The following is an 18,969-nucleotide window of genomic DNA, read 5'->3' as shown; positions in this document are numbered from 1 at the left end:
TGTTTTTTTTAATCAGAACAGCAGTTTTCAGATTACATTATGTGCTTACATAATTGCTAAAGGGTTCTCAACTGTTGTAGAAAGAAGTGGCTGAAGAAATGCTTGAAATCCATGTTTTTTGGTCTAAACGTCATACTCAAATTAAAAGTGGTACAGCTCCCATATACTTTGACACTCAGGGGTGTGCCTGATATCATTGGAAAGGAATCATTCTCAAGTTTTTGTTACAAGTGTCAGGGCGATTCTAGGCCTTACTGACACAGAGTTACAGAGGCTAGAATGGAGGTGTTTTATTTCCGTCCAAGTCATACATCTGTAAAGTGATTAGAATACACTGCTGTAAACACATCTGACAGGTGACAGACGCCACAGGGCATTAGCCACATGTCTCAGCTTACTACAGAAACAATCCAGACACCAAAAGACTCAAAAAATGGATTTTATATGATTTCTTTCTACAGATATGTCTGTGCGTTTTTTTATTTCCATTTGAAAAGTGCAAAGAAAAAAGCCCAAAAACTACAAAATACAACAATTCTCAAATACACAAACACACCCACATCAATCACCTTTCCAATGATATCAGGCACACCCCTGAGTGTCAAAGTATATGGGAGCTGTACCACTTTTAATTTGGGTATGACGTTTAGACGAAAAAACATGGATTTCAAGCATTTCTTCAGCCACTTCGGTCTACAACAGTCGAGAACCCTTTTGCAGTTATGTAATCTGAAAACTGCTGCTCTGATTAAAAAAACAATGCAACAGATCTCAGCTGGTATTCGGTCTGGAATGGAAATTTATAAGTGACCCCAAACATTTGACCAGTAGTGTGTGTGTGTGTGTATATATATATATATATATATATATATATATATATATATATATATATATATATATATATATATATATATGGTAGAATATGGCTATATATAAGTAGTTACAGTATATTAATTTTTTTTGTTATTTGTGTAGAAAACTGACAACTATAATAGAAGTGTATAATAATATAAGTGTTATAAATTAGTCTTGTCTGAACATACTGTGGTCTGTTGGCTTGGAGAGGACCATACTCCTGCCTGAAGTTGAGGTATGCTACCTGCAGCGAGAACGGGTTGAGGCAGCAGGCATCAAAGCCGGGATGGAGCGGCAGGCTGGTAATGTCTGTGGCCGGTGTGCCGAAAACAGACTGCCTGCCGAAATACGACTGCACGCCGCTAGAGGGCAATGTTGGTCATGTTGTCCTGATATCCAAACCAAGAGTAAATAAAATGTGATTTTAAAAGTTACAGTAACGTCCCATTTTTGAGCGGGGGAAATATTTGTCACAAGTTTACATGAGAAAAAGATTGGACATACAGATTACATAGCCTACATACACACATTAATAGGACATTACATTATATACATACACACCTATCATGGATCAAGACACATACAAATGTATTCTCCGTTACTTATTAAGTGGTGAGTATCCAGAGGGATACTCCAAGAACGAAAAAACTAATTTTTGTCGAAAGGCCAACACTTTTGATGTGCAAGGTAAGAAGACGTGATTTGTTGTCAACCACCACACATAAATTTATAGATCAGTTTACAGGGTTCATACGTTTAGAAAAAAACTGGAAAAGTGCAAATTTCAGGGCTGGAACGTTTTTCTTTTTAACACAGCATATTAATATGTGATTAATTTCAAAAAATCGTTTAATAAATAATTATTTCACGTCTTAACGTTCTATTCGGGAAGTGATATTGCATCCCACACAGTTACCGAGTAATGTTAGTGCACCAATCACATATTTTGTAAAGGCAACTTTAGTTGTTTATATAGAATAGCCACCTCCAAAAAAGTCAGTGATCTCTTTATCATAGACCTATATATTACTTTTTTCCAAACTAATACAGCTTACTATTTTTTCCAAAGACGGAAAACTCTTCTACAAGAAGAAAAAGAACACCATAGAGGTGGTGTGTGGACCTGCAGAGGCTGCCACAATTTTTAAAGATTTTCACGACAGCAGCACAGGGGCGCACTGTGGCCAAAAAAAACCCAGGGATGCCATCAGCAAACGGTTCTACTGGCCTGGAATGTCAGATGACATTGACACATGGGTAAATGTTTAAGGTGGCCTCTACAGCTATAATCACACTGTATGCTCTCACACTTAAATACATCTAGGCTAGGTCTACTGTAATTCATCAATGTTTGAAATATTGCATAACAAAAATACTTGACTGCTTTAACATGTGTGTGTGTATATATATATGTGTATATTTATATATATATATATTTAAGACATGTTTTTTTTATTCTTCTAAAAGTATATATATATATATATATATATATATATATATATAAATATATACTTTTTTAGAAGAATAAAAAAAACATGTCTTAAATGTTACCCTCCCATACCACGCACACACAAACATTTCAATTCAATTCATTCAGGTGGCCCAGTGTGTGCACTGCCAGGCCAGTGGAGCTCAAATCAAGGAGGAGAAGCATCACACACCAATCACTGTAAGAAAATATTCATTATTACTTATTAATTGTTCATACATATGAACAATTAAGTAATAATGAATAAACCATTAACTAATAGTTAAGTAATGCTTAATAAATGATGAATTATGGATAGTTATTATAAAGTGCTACCAAAGCAAACTGCTTAAAGTATGTGGAGATTTTACAGTACATATAGACTCAAGTATTTATTTATGCATCTTTGAGTTAGTCTTTCCGAGCGATGTATAAATATACCTTTTCTACCCATGTTTTTCTAATTTTAGCTTGATCCACTGATGTTCAAATTAATCATTGGCATTGTCAATAAGAACAACCACTGGATGTTGATGGTGAGTTAAAAAGTGTCATGGTTAGAAATCGTGCTTTTGAGTCTGCATTTCAATATTCCCTCTGTTGAGCCTTTTCATGTGATAGCGTAGCATGTATACAAACTTCGCAAACATCGGGATAAAAAGGGTGAAAACCTATTAATGAATGTAAAAATAGCAAGGTGTACTTTCCCCTTTGTACAATAGGTTATGCTTCCATCAGAGAAGAGGTTGTTGTTCCTTGATCCTCTTGGAGAAAAGGCAAAGGACATAAAACATTGTCAAGGTGTGACAAGCTAATTGTATAACACACACACAAATACACTGTAAAACCATGCTTTAAGTTATCCTTTACATATATCTATGTACTTTATTTCTGTTTTATTAAGAGCATTCATGAGACAAAGGGGACTCAATATCTCAAAATGGTCATGCACCTCTCTCCCTCACCCTCTGCAAAAAGATGTGACATTTTGTGGAGTATTTGCATTAAAGGTTGGTACAGAGATTTAATATTAAAATGGTTGCATAGCACCAAATTACAAAGTTCATCTGAAAAAGTGTAAGAATCGTTGTGCACTTTAATGTCATTGTTTCATGTCTCTTGAGATAAAAAAAAAACACTGTTTATGTAAACTTACAATTTGCTATACTTGCATGTTATGAGGTCTACTAAAAGTCCCGAAAAGTTTGTCTTTGTCAGCCTTTGCAATCCTGAGTTATGGGGATGCAGTCCTTTTTTGGCAGGGGTAGCCTATATATGGGACCTGCCGAAATGTGACTGCCCCCCCTAACTCAGGTCAGCAACGTCTGGCAATCACACAATTTGCTATACTTGCATGTTATGAGGTCTACTAAAAGTCCCGAAAAGTTTGTCTTTGTCAGCCTTTGCAATCCTGAGTTATGGGGGTGCAGTCCTTTTTTGGCAGGGGTAGCCTATAGACGGGTTTCCTGTTTACAAACATTACAGGGTGCGTGCGCATACCAGGGGCGGAAAGCCAGATTGGTGAGTTGGTCCGATAATGCAAACGCATTTTTGTCTCAGTGCACATTGTCTTAGTCCCTTCATTTCGTCATGGCATTTATATAACACATACTCTATGGTCTTAGAAAGCTAACGTTTTTGACCGATTACAATTTAATCATTTTTTGGGAGCTGGAGAGCTCTCGTTATGAGAAGCTAGCTATAGCTCTGTTTGCCATTCATTCCAATGGGGAAACCTCGCGGCTAGACTTTCGACATACATTGCATATATTTACACTTTGAATTTCGTCATGGTATTTATATAACACATACTCTATGGTCTTACAAAGCTAACGTTTTTGACCGATTACAATTTAATAATTTTTTGTGAGCTGGAGAGCTCTCGTTATGAGAAGCTAGCTATAGCTCTGTTTGCCATTCATTCCAATGGGGAAACATCGCTGCTAGAATTTCGACATGCATTCCGGTGGCGTATTCCTTTAAGCTTTCCTTATTGTTTGTATATAACTGCTGACTCAATAAAACATGATTTTAGTTGGATCTGTTTGTTGGTCTTTAATTTTGCAGTGTTACTGATGTATGGCTATAATTATCATTTTAGGCTAATGTAATAGCCCGTGTTAGCAGCAGGGTTACTCCTGAGTGTACCCTTATGGTTGGTTTATGTCTTAAAATAATGGCCATGATTTCTGGGAAAAGGTACGATATGTTAGTTTCAAAACATCACTGCAGGTTGATTGTTTTTCGCAGCAGAGGTTGATTGTGGGCGAGAGGGCGACAACACTGTCTTGGTTAGCTCGCCGAAGCTCTACTGCCACTGTCTCGGCAACGTTAGCTAATTTCCACTAGCTAATGTAGGCTAACTATAGCCAGTTAGCTTTGTATGTAACGTAACAAAAACCCACCCATCTCAGAGGAGCGAAGCTTAATATTTCATTCAATAAAGTTATGTACAAAAGGAGCACTAACGCCACAGGTCCTATGTTGGCAACATGGACGCAGATATAGTAAACTCCGAAGGCAGTCGTAATATTTACCTAGTAGGCTAGGCTAACACTGTTGCGCTAACGTTAGCAAAACATCGGCGTAGCTTTAGCTAGCTGTCTAAACTTGTCTCGAGTCCGGACCTTTAATTGTCTATGGTCTGGACTCGAGTACCACAGCCCTGACAGGTAGATATCACTTAGCTGAACAACCACAAGCTGCAACTTTTCTGATTGATACAATGGGAGTCTGACTCTTGCATATGACCCCAATCTGCCCCTCTTATAGCTTGAAGCCATAACCTCCACCGGTTTTTGGCAAAAGCATGCTTCCCCCTAGGTCTGTTAAACATCAGGCACCCATCACTGGCTCTGTTTGTACAATTAACTACGCAACAACTCCTTGGCATTTTGACTTACGCTATGCCGCTACTAGCTAGCTAGCTACACAAAACACGTCTTCTTTCTGCCCCCCGGTTGCATGCGCAAGCAGTGATGACGTTGCCGAGAAACCCATGTATATATGGGACCTGCCGAAATGTGACTGCCCCCCTTAACTCAGGTCAGCAATGTCTGACAATCACACAATTTGCTATACTTGCATGTTATGAGGTCTACTAAAAGTCCCGAAAAGTTTGTCTTTGTCAGCCTTTGCAATCCTGAGTTATGGGGGTGCAGTCCTTTTTTGGCAGGGGTACCTATATATGGGACCTACATTTTATATACAGAACACACACACAAAGCGACGCACGGGTCTGCTCCAGAGCTCCGTGAGTTTGAGCCTGAACCATGTAGACTGTTAACGTTGCGTTACGGCAACACGGGACCTTACATTTTGTGTTGCTTAAAACAACTAGGCTAATGAAATTCGGTGCTACAATAAAAACATTTGGGGCTGAAGCCCTTCAAAAGTGACCTGGTTAATATTGGTGCACATAACTATTTAGACTGACCAACACTGCCCTCTAGCGGCGTGCAGTCGTATTTCGGCAGGCAGTCTTTTTTCGGCACAACACCGGGACTAGACCCTCAACTAGTGCCCAGGCATCCACCTCTCGGCAAAACATGCTGTCCACCGCTGACGCCATAGCCTCACAATGTCCGCACAAGCACCTAGCCAACAAAACGATAATGTGCACTAGCACTAACCTGCTTGTCCGTGCATTAATATTAATTTTTCACCCCTTATAAAAGTGTAGCATAGCTGTGGCACAGGCAATCCATTTGTTACAAATGAAACACACATTGCCCAATATGTGAAATTGTAGTGTAATTTCAGAGGCAGGGGTGGTCAGATCACCAAGGTCTTGGTGAGGCATTTAAGGTACCGGACATACATGAATATTCATTCTACCTGACATAAGAGGGAAGCTCATGCTCTGAGCTGTTTGCAGGACATAGACAGGAACAAACATCAAAAGCCAGAGTGGACACAGTATAAGACATCCCCACAGACATCAGTAAGCAGTCAATGGAAAAAGATGTTGGGCCATGAATCTGAAATAGGCCCATGGCCTCCACGGAAGTGAAATGAGGCAAGAACATCAGATGTCCCTTAAAATATTAGGATGGTGAAAATGTAGGCTTACCCAGGCTGAAGGCTGCCTGGCTCTCTGTGTACTGTATCGTCATCCTGTAGGCCTATAGGGTTGTGGGCCTATGTGATGTGAACTGTGGCTGCATGATTCTTTTGTCAACTAATTTGCCAGACCAAAACATGATTATATAGTGATGAGCATATCACCGACTTGGACTAAAATAGACATCATGTACATCCAAGGCTTGTCTTGTCTCTTATGCATTCCCATAACTGAAGCTATGGCTTTGTTTCCACAAATATTTAGGTGAAAGAATGTTTATTTTTACAAAGACAGATCTAAATACAGCATACTGTAAAGTTGTTTTAGTGTTTGTATTACCATAAATATGCTTGCAAAATATTACAGTAGTGAAGTTTCTAATATAATTACATTGATCCAACTATAATTGAGAACAATTGCTTGTAGGTTTTTGCTGTGGAGTTGTTGATGCAGTGAGGGTTCATGTCAGTCTCATTCAATGCATTAAACGGGTATGGCTGGTCCTACCTGTCTCAGTACCTCTGTTAACCCCTCTTCAAATAACTGCAAAGCTAAATACAAGTCCTACTCTATGGCTAGAATTTAGTAGACTTGCATTAAGAGATACTGGACATGATGATGTTTGACAGCGATTTAAACACTAACACACAGTATGTATGAGACCACATTGAATAAGCTAAAATGGACCCTACATTATACCAATATTTACCCTCTGAAGAGTCTCTGATGCATATATTGGATAGTTAATATTAAATATTATATATATATATATTAGGGCTGCCACCTCTTAGTCGATTAGTCGACTAATCGGTCGTTTTGGTCTTAGTCGACTAAGATTTCTTTAGTCGATTAGTCATTTTTTATGCTTATTCATGCTTAATTACTTATTTCCAAGAAACTTCTGAGCACATTTATGGTAAACACAAGATTTAAAGTGGTGCTTTTGCAGGATTAATTGTGGAGAAACTCAGTTTTACAGATGGTTAATTAACTACATTTATATTGTGCTTTTCTAGTCTTAACCACCTCTCAAAGCGCACAGCTCTGTCAATTAAATCAACTAATCGATTAGTCGACAAAATCGTATAAGTGTTAGTTGACTAAGAACTTCTTTAGTCGAGGACAGCCCTAATATATATATATATATATATATATATATATATATATATATATATGTATATGTATATATATATATATATATATATATATATATATATATATATATATATATATATATATATATATATATACTGTACATACACACACACAGTAAATTAATGGGATAAGTCTGTAGATATATTGAATAGTTGCTTTTAATCACGATAAAGTATTGTTTGTATAAAGTAAACCTAATATATTAATGATTAAAGTACAGTATATTAGATAGTTTCTTTTTAACACTAGACAATATTGTTTATAAAGTAAACCCTTATACATTTACGGGGAAAAGCCTGTAGACATATTGAAGAGTTGTTGTAATTGCTGATAAATAATTTATATAAAGTAATGACTATAAAATAATGTTTCTGCAAGTTATTATCACATATTATTTTTTGTACAGTAGAAAACCAGTAGTAAACAGGAATTTACTGTAAATTGATTGGATAATCATGTAAAATAAATGCCTAAAGCTTTTAAGATACAATTAATGGGCTGTCAAATAGGGTAATTTTACATTAATTTGACATGATTATTGTGTGTTTTACATCCAGAAATCTGTACTTTAACAGGGAGTTCTTGTGGATGGATTGGATAATCTTGTGACTTTACCAAAGAAAACCGTATGAAAACAGCAGTTTTCATTTAAATTATGTAATTTTAAGTTATTTTGCAATATTTTTCATTGTTTGTACAGATTTATACCTTTGTTTGACATTCTAAATATGGTTTTTGATTAAAATTATTTTTAATTCTACAGTAGTTGGACTGTGAAAATACAAAAAATGTACAGTAAATATCTCTATTTTAAAAAGAAATTCTTTGTAGAATAACATAAGGTTTTTTACTGTCATTTCACGGTAAGTGTAACCGTTTTTTAACGATTGTTTTTTTACGTTTTTTAACATTAAATTTAAAGGTCCCATGGCATGAAAATTTCACTTTATGAGGTTTTTTAACATTATTATGAGTTCCCCCAGCCTGTCTACGGTCCCCAAGGGGCTAGAAATGGTGATAGGTGTAAACCGAGCCCTGGGTATCCTGCTCTGCCTTTCAGAAAAGGAAAGCTCAGATGAGCCGTTTTGGAATCTGCTTGTTATGAGGTCATAACAAGCAAAGTTACTTCCCCTTTCTCTGCTTTGCCCGCCCAGATAATTTGGCCAACCCATGAGAGAGAGACATCATGGCTTTCAAACGAGAAAACTGGCAGTTCGTCAAGGCCACACCCCCACCCTCCACCTTGTCCCTCCCACTCTCCTCCTCAATAGCTTCAGCACATACTAATGGCACATACTAAGGAAAGCTCATTGTGGGACTGGCTCTAGTGGCTGTTGTTCTGCACCAAGGCTGAATTTCAGGAAAGAGACTTCAGATACAGTATTAGGGGACCACTAAGGTCTATATAAAAGCGTCCAAAGAGCACCATGTCATGGGACCTTTAAGGTTTAACTGTAAAAAAACAGAAAGATGCCTCAATTTTACACACCGTAAAATTATGTTTTTTTTTGTCTTTTTACATAAAACTCAATGCAATTTAACTTTCAAGACCATAAAGCAATGGAATTATCCTGTTAAACAACTATATTATCTCATTATATCAATTTACAGACTAAAACCGTAATTTAATGGGTTCTTTTTAAATAAAAGTATTTTTCTGTATTTTTATGGCATTAACACTTAATGTGGAAAAAACGGAAAAAATCCGTAAAATTATACAGTGAATTTCAGTGAAATAACTTTTTTTTTTACAGTGTTGCTAATGAGAGTAACGTATGCTAGCATGTGGCACGTACTTTTTGACTAAATGTTTTTGGCAAAAAACAGTCAATAAAATGTTAATCCAACACAAAATCACATTAGCATTATGCTAACTTTTGCAAGATTATATTTACCTTCTTACGGGGACAGGATGGATGAGGGTGCGGTGCGCAGTTGACGAGAGAACGGTGAGGAAAGCAGCAGGTGATACCTCAGTGCTCCATCCTGTTTGGTGCTGTCAGTTTGAGTCCGGATAAAAACTAATTCTTCATCTTCTTGTTATTGTGTCCTCAATCTCTAATATGACTGATGTGTAGGCCTATTTTTAATTTCATTTAATTTTTTATTTTGCTCAGATGATCTATTAAACGGACCGAAGATCAAGTCTGATTTAAAGTTAACTGAAAAAGAAAAAAAATACTATATTATACCGTAAAATTATAGGTAGCTTGCTGTAAAAAATAAATAAATACTGCTTTTTACCGTAAGATTTTACAGGAGCTTGCCGTTAATATTTTGTTCCTCAAAGACATCAGAATTTACAGTATTCAACTGTATTAATGGAAAACGGTACACTACTGTGCAAAATATCCAGTATTTTTACAGCAATTTGTTACAGTGTGGCATTCTTTGACAAAGAATTGGAATGTGCTTGTGACTTCTTTAAAAAATGTATCATTCCATTTTTCTGCACCAAAACCAGCAGCATTTGCTGATCATAGTCAACAACAGTGGTGCTACTGCCTTGAGCCAGAAGCAGGGAACATGTTGGTCTGTGCATCAGGTTTTTGTTCAGTTAAAAAGTTTGGTAACACTTTACTTGACAGTACCGACATAACCATGACATGACACTGTTATGAATGTGTCATAAACCTTATAAACAAGTCATAAACGTTTATGACTTCTGTCATTAAGTGTCATTCGGTTTTTGTCATGACAAGTTGACATTGTTTGGCTTGTCTTGATTATGACAATGACACTTTGACATTAATCAAAGTGTCATTACCAGAAGTTGTCTTGGGCATGACAAGTTGACATTAAATTAGTTTGGGATGTCTTTGTAATGACAACTTGACATTAACCAGCATGACATTACCAGAGGATGTCTTTGTCATGACAACTTGACATAAACAAAAATTCACCTCTTTTTGTATTCATGACATTTTGACCTAATGATTAATATAATTAGATGTGCAAGATTAGAGACCAATTCTAGCACTTTTTCAGATAGATGTCTGACAGGAAATTTCACAAAACTGGGTGTCATGACACTGTTATGACAGTGTAACTAATAAATATTTTGACCTCAAGTAGTGGTACCAATTGTATTTGTCATTAAGATATCATAGATAGACTTGCTGTCATGACAACATTATGACAGTGTAACGAAAACATTCTTTGCCCTTAAGTAAAGTGGTAACATTTTTCTTTGTCATTAAAGGTCCAATATGTAATATTTGTACTGTAATAAATCCAAAAATGACACCAATGCCTCATCAGATATTAAGCAAACATGTTAAACTGAAATACTATCTTTTCTGACAACAATGCTAATGTCAGTATTTTTCTTTTTGAAATTTACATTCCGTGACGGAATTTATGTTTATTTAGAACATATATAAATCCCTTTCATGTACCAAAAGCACATTTATATTAATAGGCAACCTTTATACAAACAATGCATTTCTAATTCAAGGTGTATGGAACCTTAGTAACATTAACACTATCTTAAATATAATTGTGTAAACATCTCTCAAATTGTATTGTTTTCCCATTACTAAAGCTACAGTGTTGTAATCTAGAGGCATTAAGACTTGCATGCTTATTTATCCCTCCCTGCACCTGTAACTGTAGAAAGAATGCACTAAAAATTAGCCTCTTTAAAGGTCCAATATGTAATATTTGTACTGTAATAAATCCAAAAATGACACCAGTGCATTATCAGATATTAAGGAAACATGTTAAACTGAAATACTATCTTTTCTGACAACAATGCTAATGTCAGTATTTTTTCTTTTTGAAATTTACATTCCGTGACGGAATTTATGTTTATGTTTTGATCTGTGTGTTGTTATCAACCTGTAAAAACGTAAACCCAGCGCGCTACAGCTGTAACGGTAGTACAGCCATGAAAGCAGCACACAAACGAACAGGATCAACAGAGATAGATTCTACATGACATAAAAAAAGAAAACAGCATGTTTCTAACAGTTGCGTGACCAGAGACGTAACAAGCCCCTGGTAAATATTGGAGATGTATTTGAAAGATGGAGACAGCTTAGATCCCAAAAGGACGCAGAGTTGGCTTATTTTCTCCTGAACAGGTAAGCATTAGCTTCAGGCTAATTTATCACAGCTACTAGGGTTGGGCATTTTTTTGTCATTTCAACATTTGTGTACTCACATTGAATTATATAGCTAGAGTACCTGTGCGTTTCAAAATCCACTAAGTAGGCAAGGAGAGGATTTAAAAGTTTAACATGTATTTATTTAAGTAAAATCATAAGAGCATAAACGTGTACACGGGTCCGAGTTGAGCAGGCACACAGGCTTCTCTCATCAGACTGAATTTTCTGGCTTATACATGAATTCATATATCAGTCTCTAAGAGCATTTTGATTTGTTTATTAAAAGTTGGAGGAGTACCGTGGTTTAGACTTAGCCTCCCCTGGTTGGTGCACAGACTGGTCCCAGTCTTTTGGCACACGCCCTCTTCATCAGCTGTTAGGCAGACTTTAGCTATGCTGATGGTCAGAAAGAACAATGCGCTGCTGTTGCCTATCACAGGTTGAGGAGTAACTTATTCTCATGGTCAAACTGATATCAAACTGATATTAACTTCGTTGCTGCACTCTTGTTGCTTTCTGACCACCGTCATACAGTGCTGCTGTACAACAGTACAACAGTATCCTTTTCTCATTTTGCATGACTAAGCTGTCACAGTGCTCTTCCACTAAACACACAACTATAATTCAACTATGATTTGTATCCTCATAAAGCATAGCCAGCTTGACTGGTGATTATTTTTATTTCTTACAGATCCCCCTTTTCACACCTCAGGTGTGAATACTACTAAGTTTAGGATTATATGGCCCTCAAACTGGTAAATAATTGGCCGCACTAGGGAAAGAAGAAGCAAGATTAATATAGCATAGCATTACATTGGTGATTCACTTCCTTCATTGTCCGAATCAGTCTCATCACCATCCTCCATCCCCAACAGGGGCATGGAGTAGGCTGGAGGAGCATCTTTCTGGGGATCTTTTTTGGTCAGAGCCACATCAATCCATCTGTTCACCAGAGTGCGACAACAAGGGATGCAACAGCATCCACAACACACCAATATGCCCACAAACACTGCCACGGACATAAGGATGGAGAGCACAATTGCTTTGTATTTGCCAAAAACGTCCTCCAGCCAACTGGTGATGGGGTTTTCAGCCACACCCGAGTTCTCTGCTAGTTCATTGGCTAGATAGGTCAACCCCTCCAAGGCTCTAGTGATGCTACCATCCGGGGCAGTATTATTGGGAATAAATGTACAACAAGCATCTCCAAACATGTGGCACACACCCCCTCTTTCTGCCAACAACATGTCTAGCACCATACGGTTCTGAAATGCCATGAGTGAGGAGGCGGCTAATTGTTCGGACACACCCCTCAGGCCATCCCTAGTCCGATTCAAAAACCTCTGCTGGTTGTAGTATATATAATTTATCCAGTCCACATTCTTGTTTGTATTTATCCAGGGCAGTATAGACTCAAAACCCTTTGCTATCTGATTCTGAGCTTTGAACTCCTCTGGTACACCCCTTGGTATTCCAATTGCATCTATATACACCCTACTATCTATAGACCCGAACGGGGTGCTTGGATCTCCCCATGTACCAAAACCCAAGTCAGTGTCTCTTTTAGCCCTCTTCAAGGAATGTTTGTGGTAGGTAGACTGTACTGTCTCCTCTAGCTTCCCTGCGCTAATAGGAAGCATGGTAATCGGCAATAATAGGGACACTAAGGCGCAGGTTCCCCCCCATTTAGCAGGTAAGGATGGTCTAAGGCGGGGCTGTGTCCCACACATCCACCAGACATCAGCAAGTCCCTTACTCTGATTGTTAAACATCGACTGTGTGACATTGGGAACGAACAAAGATGTGTTGTAGGTGTACATACAAAACTTCTTAGGTAGGTGTCCCACATTCATGGTAGAGCTGTTGGGTTGTGTGATGCAAGTATAGTTACCAGGATAGGCGACCACTCCTGGAGGCGGTTGTATTGCACGCACTCTGGGATACAGGAGAGACAGGGTCCTGCAGACATCACTTTCCATGGTCACATCACTGTAAAGACTTAACATACAATAATAACCAATAAGGTCGTCCACAGGTGAGAGTGGGAATGGTACTGTCCCCAAAAGAGGTCTTGCTTTAGCACAGATAACACAGTCAGACATTTTATGTGTTCTAGCAGTATATTTCATCATTTTGAGCCACGTGTTACCTGAGGGTGTGAAACAAGTTTCCATCTCCAACCTTTCCTCAATGGTAACGTCATCTAGGTTCAAATATTTTACTAATGGCCCTTTAGAGTCTTTCAGGACACCCATACCTGTGTTCATTGCGTCAACCGGGGAAGTAATGGATGTGGACGGTGTACTATTACTCCATGGGTCTGTGACTCGAATGATGAACTGTCCTAATGGATCTTTCCCTTCAGCATACAATCCCATAACATAAGTCCCTGCATCCTCTGGTTTTGGATCCTTCAACGTCACATATATAGGATTACATTTCTGTTCCTGGCATCGTCCTTCCTGCTTTCTACCTACACTCAGTCTGGATTTCAGGTCCCGTTATCGTAAGGTGCATTGTATCATATGGTTCACATCCCCAATCTGAGCCTGTGTTAGCTATGGCACACTTCCAACTGCTACACCACTTGTCTGAGTTGGTCGTGACGCATATGTTCTTATATAGCGCTTTGTTCTTATATAGCTTATATATCTTCTAGTCTCAACGACTACTCAGAGCACTTTAACATTGTACAGGAACCATTCACCATTCACACACATTCATACACTGTGGCCGAGGCTGCCGTGCAAGGTGCCACCTGCTCATCAGATACTCATTCACACACATTTACAGTGTCTTGCCCAAGGACACTTCAACATGGGACTGCAGGGCCAAGGATTGAACCACCAACCTTCCGATTGGCAGGCAACCGCTCTACCACTGAGCCACAGCCGCCCCTCCCGCCTGTATATGACTTCCTCTCTTCTGTTTTAGGTGGTGCTAATAGGGCTGTGCTTGTGTGTCCCCTAATAAATGACAATGTGATCTGTCCCTTTGTTCTAGTCACCTGAACCTCCCTTCTTCCTCTGTCATATTTGGTATCTATGAACCAAAATAACAACATAACGAGTATGGCTGTAGATATTAGCATACCTACCCAGACCTTCCATGTGCATCCATAGTAGTATTTTTGTCTGGGTTCACTCCCTTGGCCTGATTGCCTAAGTTTGAACGGGAGTGGCATTGTTGATCAAATCAGCTCTAACTTCCCTCAAATCACGGGAAGGTGTAGGTGCTGGGGCACAATGTGTCAGGTGGTGCCAAGCAGCTCCTGCCTTGCCTTTTACTTGGACAGAGTGTGAGGTAACCTCCCTCACTTCGTACGTCAATTAAGCCACTTTCGTCTGGCTTAATTGACAGATATAATTGGGTATCATATGCGTAACAGTGACAGTTAATTGAGTGTTTCCTAATAATATTACCTAGAGGAAGCATATAAAGGAAAATAGAATTGGTCCAAGCACTGAGCCTTGAGGAACGCCATGGCTAACTTTAGCGTGCTTGGAGGGTTTATCGTTAATGTTAACAAATTGGGATCGCTCAGAGAAGTAGGACTTAAACCAGTTTAGTGCGATTCCTTTAATGCCAACTAAGTGTTACAGTCTCTGTAACAGGATGGTATGGTCAATAGTGTCAAATGCAGCACTAAGATCTAGTAAAACAAGGATAGAGACAAGTCCTTTGACTGCAGCAGTTAGAAGGTCGTTAGTAATTTTACCAGTGCCGTCTCTTGCTATGATGCATTCTAAATCCTGATTGAAAATCATCAAATAAACTATTGCTATGTAGAAAATCAAATAACTGATTAGCAACCACCTTCTCAAGGATCTTGGATAGAAAGAGGTTGGATATAGGTCTATAGTTTGCTAAGACCTCAGGATCGAGGGTGGGTTTTCTCAGAAGAGGTTTTATCACAGCTATTTTAAATTTATTCTTTGAGTAGTCTCGTTGGGATGGGGTCTAAGAGACAGGTAGATGGCTTAGCTGAGGATATCTTTAACATTAATTGTTGGAGGTCTATAGGATAAAAGCAGTCTAAGTATATGTCTGGACTAGTCGTTCTTTCTAGCGATCCTGCATTTAAAGGTGAACTGTTAGAAGGTGAGGGCAAAAGCTGATGAATTATATCTCTAATTGTTATAATTTTATCATTAAAGAAGCTCATGAAGTCATCACTACTCAATGCTAGAGGAATAGATGGCTCAGTAGAGCTGTGGCTATCTGTCAGCCTGGCTACAGTGCTGAAAAGAAACTTTGGGTTGTTCTTATTTTCTTCTATTAGTGAAGAGTAATCGTCTGATCTGGCTTTACTTAAGGCCTTCCTATAGGTTTTGAGACTTTCTTGCCAATCCAAACAGGATTCTTCCACTTTGGTGGAATGCCACTTACTTTCAAGGTTTCGCAAGATTTGTTTTAATATGCGAGTTTGGGAGTTATACCAAGGTGCTAGTTTCCTTTGCTTCATCATCTTCTTTTTTAGGGGAGCAACACAGTCTAAGGTCGTCCGTAGGCAAGTCGTAGCACCGTCTACAAATGTATCAATTTGAGAGGGACTGAAGTTAACATATGTTATGTTAAGGCATGACATAGAGTCGAATGCTTTTGGAATATCTTCCTTAAATTTAGCTATAGCAATGTCAGATAGGCATCTAGTGTATAAGCTTTTATCTAATTTAGTATAGTCAGGTCGTAAGAATTCAAAAGTAATTAAAAAATGATCTGATAATACCGAATTCTGCGGAAATATTATTAAATCCTCAATTTCAATACCATATGCAAGCACAAGGTCGAGGGTGTGGTTAAAACAGTGCATTGCCTCGTGCACACTCTGACTGAAACTGATTGAATCCAGTAATGACTTGAAAGCAGTACTAAGGCTATCATTGTCAACGTCCACATGGATATTAAAATCACCTACAATAAGTACTTTGTCTGATTTAAGGACTAAACATGATAAAAATTCAGAATACGGACCTGGAGCCCTGTAAATAACAACAAATATAATTGGCTGTAATGTTTTCCATTTTTGATGTTGAAGATGAAGAACAAGACTTTCAAACGAGTTATAATTTAGTTTAGGTTTAGGATTAATTAACAGGCTTGAATCAAAGATGGCTGCAGCTCCCCCTCCTCGGCCTGAGCCTCTAGGAATTTGAGTAGTAATATGACTGGGCTTAGTGGCTTCATTTAGACTAACATATTCTTCATGGCCCAGCCAGGTTTCAGTAAGACAAAATAAATCAATTTTATTATCTGATATCAAATCATTTACCAATACTGCTTTAGAAGACAGAGATCTAACATTTAATAGTCCACATCTAATTTTCCTATTTTGTTCTATCGTTGCAGTTGTTTTAATTCCAATTAGGTTGTTAAGTATAGCGCATCTTTTGTTTACCTTTGATTTAACCGATCTGATCCGGGGGACAGACACCGTGCTTATTAGACTATGAGTGGACGACTGCTCCAACGGAAGCACACAGGGGCGCATTGCACTGCACCTCTGATTACTAATATCAAACTTGGGTTGTCATGGTTTATGTCTGATAAACTCGGTCAGATTTTTTGATATGAGAGCGGCTCCGTCCCAGGTGAGATGAATGCCGTCTCTCTCAATCAGACCAGGCTTTCCCCAGAACGCCCTCCAGTTATTCACATAGCCCACATCGTTAGCTGGGCACCACCCCGACAACCAGCAGTGGAAGGATGATGTACGGCTGTACATTTCATTATTGGTCAGGTTTGGCAGGGGTCCAGAGAAAACTACTGAGTCCGACATTGTCTTTGCGTATGCACAAATGACTCAACATTAATTTTAGTGATCTCCGATTTACGACCATTACCCCCTACGTGAAGTATGATCTTACTGTATTTACGGTTCTTTTTAGCCAGCAGCTTTAGATGGGTTTCTATATTGCCCGCTCTGGCACCGGGGACACATATGACCGTAGCCGCCGGCTTCACATATCGCAGTATAGAGCTCCCAATAACCAGAATTGGCTTCTCAGCGGGTGTATCGCTGAGTAGGGAGAAACTGTTGGAGAGGCGAAGACGCTCCGGTTTAGAGCGACCGTCATCATGTGCACTCCCTGGTCTAGATCTAACGCTACGCTTCCCTCTAATGCTACGCTTCCCTCGGACAGTCACCCACTCGCCCAGCTGCTCGGGGTCTCCCGGGGGACAGCTAGCAGAAGCTAAAGAAGCTACAGTATGTTGGCCCGCATTAGCTACATGGCGCTGGCTAACTACGGAAGCATACGATTCTGATTCCATGGTGCAGAGCCGTGCCTCAAATTCACTAAGCCTTGCCTCCAGAGCAGCGAATATACTACATTTATTACATGTATCGTTATCACTAAAGGAGGCAGAGGAATAGCTAAACATTTGACACACAGAGCAAGAAAGAGCAGGAGAGGGAGAGGAATTAGGCATTGCTAATGGCTAAGCTAAAGTAGCTAACAGCGTTTTAACAATTGTAAATTCAGCGAGTCAGTCGCTGTAAATGAAGCTAAATATAAGTGCTTGAGTAGAACAATTGTAATTCAAATGCAATCCAGGCAAATAGCCGCTAATTTAAACAATAAAGCAGAGTTGAGTAAGTTTTTGCTGGAGCAGCAAACTAGCGTTTGTAACACTGGAACACCGGAAGTGACACAATACGCTCACCTTACACGTCAGCACGTGAATTCCAACTGCTTCATATACAAGGTGAATAGAATTGGTCCCAGTGCTAAGCCTTTTGGAATGCTATGGCTAACTTTAGCGCACCTGGAGGATTTATAGTTAACATTAACTCACACCACTTTAACTTGAATGTAGCCTAATGGTAGAGCGCTTTGTGGCTTCAGCTTGAAACAACACATCATGGGCTTTGCTTATCTGATCTGCTGGATCTTCTAGTCGGTAGCCTACCGTGGCGGCGGTCTAGTATCTCCTACCCATGCTGAGCGGGCGCGGTCTCACTGTAGGTTCATAGTCTTGACTTTGCACAGCGAGACACGCGATCAGGCACACGGAGAGACCGACCGACAGACCGATGGACAGACGGACGGACACACATACACACACACACACACACACACACACACACACACACACACACACACACAGAGCCACATATAGGCTACAATTACCACAGTTTTCCCCACTCATCCTGTCTCTTTCTATCGGAGAGAGAGAAAGAGAGCCGAGAGGAGGGATTGCTTTGTGACAGGCACGGAGAAATAAGCGTAAGGTATGAATGGCCAGGTGATCAGGCACGTTTACCCCACGTGACTACCGGTGTGCGGGCCGCCATTTTGGCAGTAAAATGACCAGCT

General features: G+C 39.1%; 1 protein-coding gene across 2 annotated transcripts; it reads right to left on the bottom strand.

Annotated features, from left to right (window-relative positions):
- Positions 1 to 12,331: 12,331 nt before the first annotated feature.
- LOC114568401 (syncytin-A-like) lies at positions 12,332 to 18,640 on the bottom strand. Of its 2 annotated transcripts, none has more exons than XM_028598014.1 (2): positions 18,317 to 18,640; positions 12,332 to 13,648 (listed from the first exon to the last, which is right to left on the bottom strand). In XM_028598014.1, the coding sequence occupies exon 2, from the start codon at positions 13,627 to 13,629 to the stop codon at positions 12,460 to 12,462; it is 1,170 nt and encodes a 389-aa protein (XP_028453815.1). In that variant the 5' UTR covers positions 13,630 to 13,648; positions 18,317 to 18,640; the 3' UTR covers positions 12,332 to 12,459. The 2 variants fall into 2 exon arrangements, with proteins under 2 accessions (XP_028453815.1, XP_028453816.1); XM_028598015.1 differs by lacking the exon at positions 18,317 to 18,640 and adding an exon at positions 13,800 to 14,330 and having other exon boundaries at positions 12,332 to 13,609.
- Between the last annotated feature and the right edge of the window lie 329 nt (positions 18,641 to 18,969).

The sequence above is a fragment of the Perca flavescens genome, chromosome 14 (genome assembly GCF_004354835.1).
Source record: "Perca flavescens isolate YP-PL-M2 chromosome 14, PFLA_1.0, whole genome shotgun sequence".
In the NCBI taxonomy this organism is placed as follows: domain Eukaryota; kingdom Metazoa; phylum Chordata; class Actinopteri; order Perciformes; family Percidae; genus Perca; species Perca flavescens.
Note: the sequence above shows the minus strand (reverse complement) of the source record. Positions and strands in the feature narration are given on the sequence as shown.

Coding starts and splice junctions, on each gene's coding strand:
- LOC114568401 (XM_028598014.1), bottom strand. CDS start 13,629: ATGGAAAGTGATGTCTGCAGGACCCTGTCTCTCCTGTATCCCAGAGTG.